A 10913-nucleotide genomic window follows, 5' to 3' on the forward strand; every position below is an offset into this window, starting at 1 on the left:
TAGATATTATAAAATGAAATTGAAACTTCTTATGAAAACGGTCAACTGGGAATGCCAGCCTTTTTGGGGGGGCAACAGCCAAGTCAAAAAAAAAAAAAACCTGCTTTTGCACTAACTTGTCAGAATGCATTGATTGACCATTTTCATGAAATATTTTATAAGGGATCATCTCTGGATTTGTCTTTATTTATCATGTTTATATTAATAATGATACTATTTTTTATTCAGGTAGCAGTATTCAGTTTAAAAAGTATTTTCATGTTCAGTATCTTGTTTGATCCTTACAATGACCCTGCAAAGTATGGCCAGATGTTATTCTCATTTTATAGATGAGGAAACAAGGCAGAGAGATACATCGAGTTCAGAATTAATGACTAAAAATCTAGACGTTGAATCCAGGTCTCCCAGGGCCGGAAAATTGACTACCTACAAAATCATTTCCATTGACATCATCTACATAAAATTATTTGGGGCTGCTATGTATTCCAATAAATTGATATTGTATAAAGGAGCATTTGAGTTAGAAAAGAAAAAAAGAAAAATTAAAATTGTAAATTATCTTCCATATGTTATCAGTTGCTGCATGATACTAATATCATTCTTTTAAAAATGGCCTAAAATAATAGTATCTCTCTGTGATAAGCTAAGAAATTTTGTAAATTTTAGATAGCAAATATACTAACATCTTTGTGGTTTCTAAAAATATCTATTCATATCAGCTTCCTCCCAAAATAATGGACCAAATGAATACTCTTTTTGGTATCACCATAACTCATCATTTTTAAATTCTCCCAGCTGCTGATTTTATTAGTAAAATGCCTTTCCTCTCATCCTTTTCCACATCTGTACTAAAAAATTCCTGGCATTTCCTTTCCCAGTGGAGCAGTTCTACCCAACCACATTACTAGGCTACCAGACTCCTATGCTTAAATAAGTGATTGCTTTGCCCATCTTTTAAAATTTACCTCGTACAAGGCTGTCAAGGCACAATATGCAACACTGCAAAGGAAGCCAAGCATTTATTTAAACTAATGAGATACCTTCATTTTCATTTTTCCCTGAGAGGATTGCAGTGATGTTTAAAAATTCTCTGAATTCTAGAACTAGGGCAACACATTGATTTGAAGAAAGCTATAATCTTCCCTTCTAATTTGAAGTGCGCTTTTTCTGCAGTGAAACAGAGTGTAGCTTTCAGAATCACAAGGGCCCTAAACCCACACAAAGACATCCTCATCTTAACCACTTCTCTTTCAAGCTGGCCCCATCCTTCTGAATGCAGGGATTTAGAAAGACCTTTTCAATAAATTTCAAGGTATATTGAACTAAAAGGAGAAAGGTTCGAATAATTTCTTCCAGATTTATGAGGGAAATGATTTCAACTGCCAAGTCATGATGAATATCGCCTTTTGCTTTCCGCCACTTCCTCATTGCAGATGATCTGTTGGGCAAGTTCAATTATGGGGTCTCGTAAAAGGATTCATAATTAAATTTTTAAAGGAACAAATTAGCTCTTTGTCTTTCTGAAGCAGAGGAGTCAAAACACTTACTTCTATAAACATTGAGGGATTTCGACTTCTATGGGTATAATGCCTTCCACAGCCCAAAGAGGCTTACTTCAAAGAAAGGCTAGGAGAGAAAGCCAGCCCTCTGGGATTTGGAGAGATAATAAGTGAGCAAGCTGTATAACATGATGGTTTACGAAATTCTTCCTTCAAGAACCATTATCTAGTGCTAATAGTGCTTTATTTCGTCCTCTCCTGTGCTTATTTAGAACATAATTACAAGAGCAAGAGGATGAGAGGGAGTTGGGCATCAAGATAATCATTCGCCAAATTAATGCAGCCAAGTAGAATCTCTGGCCTTTGGGGCTCATTTATCAATTAGTTCTACTGCTGTCTGAGTTCCTATATTTCCCCGTAGAATGAAGGGTTTTTTTTCACTCATACACCAGCTCTGAGGAAAGTCATTTGAGACCAAAACATTTTTTAGAAAGAATCTCTTTTACCCTACTTAATATCATGATATATTATACAGCCAGCTTCTCGTCCATTTTAAGAGCATTTCATAAGCACTAGTAGTTAGCCCTTTCTTTCTCTTTCTTTTTTCTGAATTTCTATTTTCCTTTCTTTCTTCTCTTTTAATTAATTAAAATTATTTTTTTTCCCCAACTGGATTATCTTTCTGCACCGTGTTTTCAAAGTTATTGTGTGGATTTTAATGTTAAAACCACTTTGTGAGTGCCCTGTGGTCTTTGACTATTTAAAATTGGCTCTGAATAATAGAAATATTGGCAGTGTTTCATACCTGCGGGGGTGATAGGAGCATTGTTTTTATTCCTCAGATGCTAGCTGATATCTCAGGAACTATTGGCCCCAGCCTTTTGGAAAATGTACCACAGTCCTGGCATATCTTTCTCAACTAATTAGTGTTTTTAAAAGGAAAGAGAAAGTGTCAGGAGTGAAGGACTACTTACAACTATGCCATATTCTTCACATGGTTTTAAAAACATAATCTGAACTAGCATTTTTTTGGTCTAAAAATAAACCAAACTTTTTGTCCATTTTCACACTCATGTTTTATTCTTCTTTGAATACTAATTACAAATGTTCCATCCTTGAAAAGTTGGCTTCCCAAAACCTAAGAATTTACTTGCTCAAATCAAGAAAATAAAATGTGGAGGAAAGAGGTCCTATGAAGCAAAGTATTTCATTTTGCTGAGACCCAAAAAAGTAGGAGTTATGGGCTGAATTGTGTCCCCACCAAAAAGATATATTCAAGTCCCAACTTCCAGGAATTCAGAATGTGACATTAATTGGAAATAGGGTTCTTAGAGGAGTAATCAAATTAAAATGAGGTCATTAGGGTGGACCCCAATCTAATATGACTGGTGTCCTTATTAAAAGGGGAAATTTGGACAGAAACACACAGTGAGAAGATGATGCCAGAGATCTGCGTGATGCATCTGTAAGCCAGAAGTGCCAAAGATTACCAGAAACCCTCAGAAGCTAGGGGAGAAACATGGAACAAGTTCTTCCTCACAGCTCTTAGAAAAAACCAGCCCTGTCAACATCGTCTTTGACTTCTAGCCTTCAGAACTGTTAGACAACACATCTGTGTTGTTTAAGAAGATACCTAGTTTGTGGGACTTTGTTACAGCAGTCCTAGAAAACTAATTCAATGCATAGCCTATGTCTCCAGAAGCTGAGGGCATCTGCAGGAGTGGTTGGATGGCCACAACTGGAAAACAGGAAGCCAAGAAGATCCAAAAGATCAGGGAGGGGCAGAGGTCAAAACCAAAAGGATGTTTCTCACAAAGCATTCATTTCAAAGAGCCAAGCAAAGAAATAAGACCTTAGTTAATGACTCAAAAGACTGAACCAGAGTTTGCAAGGCATTCTATTCTCAGCTCAGATGTCACCTCCTCAGAGAATGATCAATTTATCTAAAGTGGACCCCTCAGCTCTGTTCAGTCTCTATCCCATTACCCCCACTTTATTTACATCACAGTACTTACTGCTACCTGAAATTATTTTTGCGATCATTTATCATGTGTTTTATTTTCTGCCTCCCTCCTCTAGAAAAGCTCAACTGTCTTACAGTTTGTAGAACAGTGCTGGCATCTAACAGGTGTTCGGTACATCTTTGATAAACAAATGAAGTATATTTGAAAGCCCCAGGGGAATCATAACCTGGAGGTATTATATTCCTGAGACACCTGAGAGTGCAAGCAGGCCATTTTGTGGGGCCCTGCAGCCTTTCCTGTGAGTGTAAGGAAGATGGAATATTTGCCAAACCAACGAAGTGGCAACCAAGGCATAGGAAATCAGTATGGACTTGTACCTGCCTCAACCCTGATGGAAGAAGACATGAACTTGGCACCCCAAACTATGCATAGGCTACCCAGGAGACAACCCACCTGCTCCGAGTCTTACCTCTGGTGATACAACAGGATAACTTTAGCAAATTTAGGGACATCTTAAAAAAAAAAAAAAAACACACAAGTTAAAATAACAGACTTCACCATGCAATTTCTAAAAGAAATAAGTGCTTTTTAAATTGAAAATTCTGCCCCATTAACTTCCTGAAAGGTGAAGGTAGATAGTTTCTGGAGAGTTCTGTGAATGAGGCAATCTGCGATAGAGTAAGGCCCTTGGGGGGGAAATCTTTCAAGTGTTCTAGTGAATGTTTCTATTTAGATGTATGACAAGTTAATGTGTCATCAGTGTCCATAGATGTGGAAAGACTCCTAAAAGGAATGACAAATGTTATTATATGTGCAACTTTCTGTTTTACTGATACATTAACATATTGGTTAAACAAGATTTTTTTAAAAAATCCTCCAGAGGATTGTGCTTTGTGACACTTAGCTCCTTCCCCAGAACTTTTCAGTTGACATTTTTGCCTTTCAGTAGACCTTTGGCTTTGAGTTTTCCGGAAAGAGAACAGAATTCTCTATCAGGAAAATCTATACATTATAGTTACTAACCTTAGGCAAACAAATCCAAAGCAAACAAACTCCAAAACTTATACCGATCCTATGTATTTAGAAGAATATATGTGCTCTGGATCCCAAATTATGAACTGACATAATCCCTTCATCCCCATAGATCCTGCTTTTTGTATCATAACACCCTCCTCCTGTATCACACCATTTCCCCAGAAACTCAAATAATCGGTGATGGTCATTAATACCTATAACATATTTGGTGATAAAGCAGATGTTATTTTTGCCCTTATTGTATACTAAGACTACTAGGGCTCAGAAGTGCACATTGCAAGTTAGGATTACTCAAAGAGTAAAACACAGACATCTGGCCTGTTACCAACTACTTCATCCAACATATATGAAATTACTCTTTAGACTTAAATGCACCATGCTACTCTCTCGTCTTTCTACTTACATTACTAGTTTTGATCGAGAAGCATATTTTCGTGCTTCTTTGGCCACCTGAAAAATCTGTTTTGTTGTAAGCAAAAAGGACAGTTTTAGCACCCTTTTATCATTGTCTTTAGCCACTCTTTAGCTTCTAGGCTGATTCCTTTTCCCATTTCAAATCCTCTGTTTTTATAGCTGATGACTTGCATTTACTAGTGACCAAGATATAACACTGTATCTACTTTTGTTCTCATGTTTGAAAAAAATAAAAAGGTCAATAGAAAGATTGATTCTTTCTGTGTATACGTGTATGTGTTTCAGGAGTTCAGAGAAAGGGAACTGAAAAGTTTTTCTGAACTTCTTCAACAGTTGCAGCTCCCCACCCCCCGCCCCCAAGAATCTTTAAGTTTTAAAATGCTCTTCGCAAATCATCATTTGTTTGTAATTAAGAATCCCCACAGAATTGTTGTAGTGTGGTGTGTAGCATACCAAAACAAATTAGAAAAAGTCCAAGCCATGAACACACATGTAAGGAAATGAACGTGTGGATCCCTGAGAGACTAGCAGCCTGAGATACTCCCTGCTACCCTGGGCTTTCCCATCCAAGATTGTGCCTGCTATCCTAAAAGACTTAGAAAGTTTGAAATGACTAATAACTACTCATTCACTAGCTGTGTGATCTTGAGCAAGCTACTTAATATTTCTGAATTTTCATTCCATCATCTGTAAAACTGAGAAAATACCTCTCTTGTAACAGTGGGGAATGAAGCTCTGTAAAATGCATGCCATAGAATACAGCATATAGCACGGTGCCTGGTGTACATACTCATTTTAAAATGAGGCTTGTAATAACAGTGATATGAAGTATCATGTTTGTTATGTCTAGAGAAGAATGCTTATTCTTCAATGAAAAGAGTTTATAAATACATAAACTTAATCTTGATCTCACCTATTTTTCTTCTATTTCTCCCTCTTTTAGCTCTGTCTAAATCTTCCCGTACCTGTGTCTACGGAGTCCCTCCCCCAAGAAAATCACACGGAAAGGTATCGGAGAAAACAGATCATCGCTTACTCTTCTGGGGTATAGAACTATGAGAGAAAGAAATCCTTAATATGGAAGAATGAATTGCTATTGAAATCAGTGGACAAGATTTGGGGGAGGTAAAAACCTCTCTTACACCCTGTAGCCTGCAAAGATGGGTAACCAGCTACTCAGCTCAGAACAGTTTCCAAACTGTTCTGAGTCAGTTCACCATCTGACTCCCACTTGTCTAACTAGCCTTGAACCACACCACTCCCTGGCTCCTCCTCATCACCCTGTCTTCTTCTCTTATTCTACTGTTTGCAGTCCTGGCACACACCATGCACTCTCATTTTATGACTTTGCATATACTGTTCCCTTTGCCTAGAATGTCCAACTCTCATCCAGATAATTCCTAGTTGTCCTTAAAGATTCAGCTTCGATAACTTTTCTGAACTTTCCGTGGCATCCTCCCCAGAGCTAGCTCATCATTTGACTCCGGGATGGGATGGAGGAATGGGATTCACAATGCAGCCTATGAGAACGGTGCCCTGTGGAGTTGTACTATGCACAGTCTGCAGAACTGTGCTTGCTTCTCTCACATCTTGACCACCAGCCCACCTCTATGTCCTCCAGTAGCCTCGTGATAGAAATTTTTATTCCACTGTTTTAATCATTTACTTGAAGTCTTTCCTCATAGACAGAGTTCCTTAAGGAGGAGTATGGGTTTTATTTCTTGTTTTTTCCAATACTTTTCACACACCAGTAACCCTCCGTTAACAGTCTGGTTAGTGGCTCCAGTAGAGACCTTGGTCAAGAGCCTCTTCTCTTTGGATCGCTTAACAGCTTAGTCATAGGTGGCTCATGGTTTAGTTGGAAAGTATGAAAGGTAACAAGGGCTATATGATGACAAAGAGAGGCTAATAAGAATCAGCTAAGTAGGCTAGGATAATGGTGGAGAACGTTTGGTTTCTAGTGCCATCTTGAGACTCACTCACATTCCTTTGGAACTCATAAAGAGGTGATATCTGTATATCCTAAAGCTGAGAAGTCCCTTTCTAAACTCTATTGCTGGTTTCTCTCACTTCTTTTTGCCTACTGTTTAAAGTTTCAAAGCTTACTGCACATTGCATCCTTTTTTATTAGCTTTGGAGCACCTTGGAGCAGAAATTTCCTCCAGGAGGCCAAGGATACTGGAGCCTATATTTAGAGAGTACTTATTATGGGTTGGATGAAGGCCATATGGGTTGGACTATGCCTAGAGTCATGCTGCTTGAAACTGTTCTAATATTCATTTAGAACCACACTGAGTTATTGCTGGCCTCATGTATGGATCATATATTCACAATCGGCTCTTGGCTTAGACAAGAAGATCTATGTATTATCTCTGCTGTTGCCCACCATGTCTTCATTTCATATGACTATTGTGCTTAGAAGCATGATTTTCGATCTGTAATCCCAGTTAAATTCCTTCAACACAGTCTATACACTTAAGTGTATAGTTTTCTTTGAAGCAGATTTGTTGAAATTGTCATCTATTATCTGCTCTCTCTGTCTTACAGGACTACCACATTTTGCTGTAACTAGGAAGGAGAGACAATTTTTTATATGAGTGAACTTTGTAACTTGGCACTAATTTTTAACTGGCATGACAGCAGCTGAAGTTCTAGAAAAGATTTGAGTTCTGAAGGACAACTCTTTTATTTGAACACCAATTAAAGTGCCCTGTGATATCTTCATTCAAGTTGTGGCCCCCAAGCTCAGTTGTCTCTCATTATACTCCTGCTATGTGTACATGCAAATGTAACTAAACAAAAAGAATTAAAAGGGGCAGTATAATTTCATTAAGGGGACATAAAGGTGAATTGTTGAAAACCACAAAGAATACCGTTACTTAGATCAACTCCGAAATGAATGCTGCCAGCCATCTGAAAAGACACTTGTGTAATGGTCTTCATGCATGAAGAGTAAGGATGTTCTCCATATAAAGCTTCGTAGAACTCTGAGAAGTAGGAACTAATATCTGTGAAAGCCAAAGTAAAGAAAAAGTGAGGAAAAGTTGAGCATTACTTCTAAGTCTGAACCAAAGGAAACAATTTTAGCAGAAATTTTCCAGTAGTGATCGACACACTTTCAAATGCAGGGGTAGAGAAAGCAAAGAGATGTTGAGAACCAATTACTTCATCAGAATCAAACAAACAAAAACTCAGCCTTGGAAAAATGGAAAAGAGATATGAGGCCATGTGTGAGACTTACCCGCTTGAAAGAAGACTTTAGTGTCAGATAGTGTTTAACTACAAAGAAGGCCTCTTGTGAAGAGGGGGAAACTTGTCTTAGTTACCAATGTTCAGTTTACTTCATATTTATCTAGAGTTTATGTTCTGTATACTTGTTAATTGGGTATGAATATACATAAACAACTTCTATCAAAGGAAGAAAAGGGAGGATGGTTGTGTCGGGAAGTTTTCGATACTGATGGAAATAAATGATTATGTTTATTTTAGTCATCATGGGTAATTCTTATACCGTTATGATGTTTATTTGAGGATGTGAAATGACTACATAAATCTAAACAACTTTACTTTATTGATTTTGCAGAGTTAAGAGGAAGATTTATAAGGCATGGAACCTTCCATCAGGTTTGGAAGAAAGTAGAGTGAATGTAGAGATACCAGACTGCCACTAAGACCAATGGACAATCCCACACTCACACTTCTCTATCGAACTTTAAGATTAGTAATATGCTGCCTTTGCAAGATGAAAAGAAACTAGTGCCAAGAAGGCATATTCTTCAGTATTTGGAATAGACGTGCTCTCAAGACCATGGCTTCAAAAGTCTCCTGTTTATATGTTTTGACGGTTGTGTGCTGGGCCAGCGCTCTCTGGTACTTGAGCGTAACTCGTCCTACTTCTTCCTATACTGGCTCCAAGCCATTCAGCCACCTAACAGTTGCCAGGAAAAACTTCACGTTTGGCAACATAAGAACTCGACCTATAAACCCACATTCTTTTGAATTTCTTATAAACGAGCCCAACAAATGTGAGAAAAACATTCCTTTTCTCGTTATCCTCATCAGCACTACCCACAAAGAATTCGATGCTCGCCAGGCAATCCGAGAGACGTGGGGTGATGAGAACAACTTTAAAGGGATCAAGATAGCCACTCTTTTCCTTCTGGGCAAGAACGCTGATCCTGTTCTGAATCAGATGGTGGAGCAAGAGAGCCAAATCTTCCATGACATTATCGTGGAGGACTTTATTGATTCCTACCATAACCTTACCCTCAAAACGTTAATGGGGATGAGATGGGTGGCCACTTTTTGTTCAAAAGCCAAGTACGTCATGAAAACAGACAGTGACATTTTTGTAAACATGGACAACCTTATTTATAAACTACTAAAACCCTCCACCAAGCCAAGAAGAAGGTATTTTACTGGCTATGTCATCAATGGAGGGCCAATCCGGGATGTCCGCAGTAAGTGGTATATGCCCAGGGATTTATACCCTGACAGTAACTACCCACCGTTCTGTTCGGGGACTGGCTATATCTTTTCAGCCGATGTGGCCGAACTCATTTATAAGACCTCACTCCACACAAGGCTGCTTCACCTTGAAGATGTATATGTAGGACTGTGTCTTCGAAAGCTGGGCATACATCCTTTTCAGAACAGTGGCTTCAATCATTGGAAAATGGCCTACAGTTTGTGTCGGTATCGCCGAGTTATCACTGTGCATCAAATCTCTCCAGAAGAAATGCACAGAATCTGGAATGACATGTCAAGCAAGAAGCATCTCAGATGTTAGGATTTTTACCAGTGTAAATACATTTCTTTTCTTTTTTAAGAAACGGGGCCTGGGGTGTTGGTATTTTACAGGTGTCACCAGAAGAAATGAACTGGTGAAGGGGTTTTGTAAAAAGCTTTTTCTTCTCGCTCCTAGTTCCTTTCTTGGATTACCAATTTACAAATGTTAGGCTCTAGTCAGAAATAATACATAAGTTAGAAGGGCCAGATTTCATTCTCAGGTCCTAAGGCATTGCATTTATCTCAAAAAATAACTTTCTAACAACTGTTAGGATTTACACACTGTGCATCTGAGATAAAAATCTGGTTCTGAGAAACTGAAACTCATGGTAATGTCTTTATATCATCACTGCAAAAATAAATAAATAACTCTTTCAAAAACAATTCAGAAATCATGCACAGGCAGGAAGACACACTGGATGTGATTATTAATATTGTGTATGCTGTTACATTGAATTTTTACACATTTTGCCACATGTGTACACTATTTGTGGTTCCAACCAGAAATGAACTTTGTACTGGCAGGGAGGCTAAATTAAATAAATGGAAACTTAAACTCGAGAATCAAATATTCTGTATGTTTGGAAGACAATTCCACTTGCTTATTCAACAAGCATTACCTGGTGCCTCCAAGGAGGCTTTGCCAAATGTAATGTCACCTGCTACCCTCCAGACCATGTTGCTAAGTGCATTTTATGGTTTCTGGCTCATGCAGGCACATGTGTAGAAATAAGTTGTCAGGAGGCCAGAGAAACAATAAATCACACAGAGAAAATACAAATTTATGTATGCATTATAATTAACATAAGCTTAGCAATAGTATAGGATGCCCCGCCCACACATTTACAAAGCACGCAAGAAAGTCTTTTAATTGGTACTAATGTTATTGAATGACTTAGCCCTACAGCTGATAAATGGAATACTCTCTAATATCCAAAACATCCAAGTACCTCTAGTGGCAATGCTGGTAGGAGGTGTTCTGGAGGCTGTGTAATTGAGATTCATGGGAAAGAAGAGGGGGAGCTTGGATTCAGGTTCTACTGCTGCATCAGACTTGTTGAGTCATGTGAGCCGGCATCTTGGCCTTGCTGTGCTTCGATATGCTCATTTATAAAATGGCTAGAAAAAACACCTACCTCACAGGTGCTGTGAGAGCAAATCGCATTTGCCAAGTATTAGTTTTAAAGGTGCTATGTAATGCAACGTATCATGC

The 10913-nt window shown here is 38.3% G+C and overlaps 1 protein-coding gene across 1 annotated transcript; it reads left to right on the forward strand.

The window, feature by feature from the left end:
* Window positions 1–8498: 8498 nt before the first annotated feature.
* Window positions 8499–10527, forward strand: B3GALT1 (beta-1,3-galactosyltransferase 1). The gene has a single exon (XM_006921159.2). It carries the CDS (start codon window positions 8721–8723, stop codon window positions 9699–9701), a length of 981 nt encoding a protein of 326 aa, XP_006921221.1. The 5' UTR covers window positions 8499–8720; the 3' UTR covers window positions 9702–10527.
* Window positions 10528–10913: the final 386 nt, after the last annotated feature.

The sequence above is a fragment of the Pteropus alecto genome, unplaced genomic scaffold, assembly GCF_000325575.1.
Source record: "Pteropus alecto unplaced genomic scaffold, ASM32557v1 scaffold3, whole genome shotgun sequence".
NCBI lineage: Eukaryota > Metazoa > Chordata > Mammalia > Chiroptera > Pteropodidae > Pteropus > Pteropus alecto.

What these genes read in the sequence shown, in the direction of transcription:
- B3GALT1 (XM_006921159.2), top strand. Translation starts at nt 8,721, where the DNA reads ATGGCTTCAAAAGTCTCCTGTTTATATGTTTTGACGGTTGTGTGCTGG.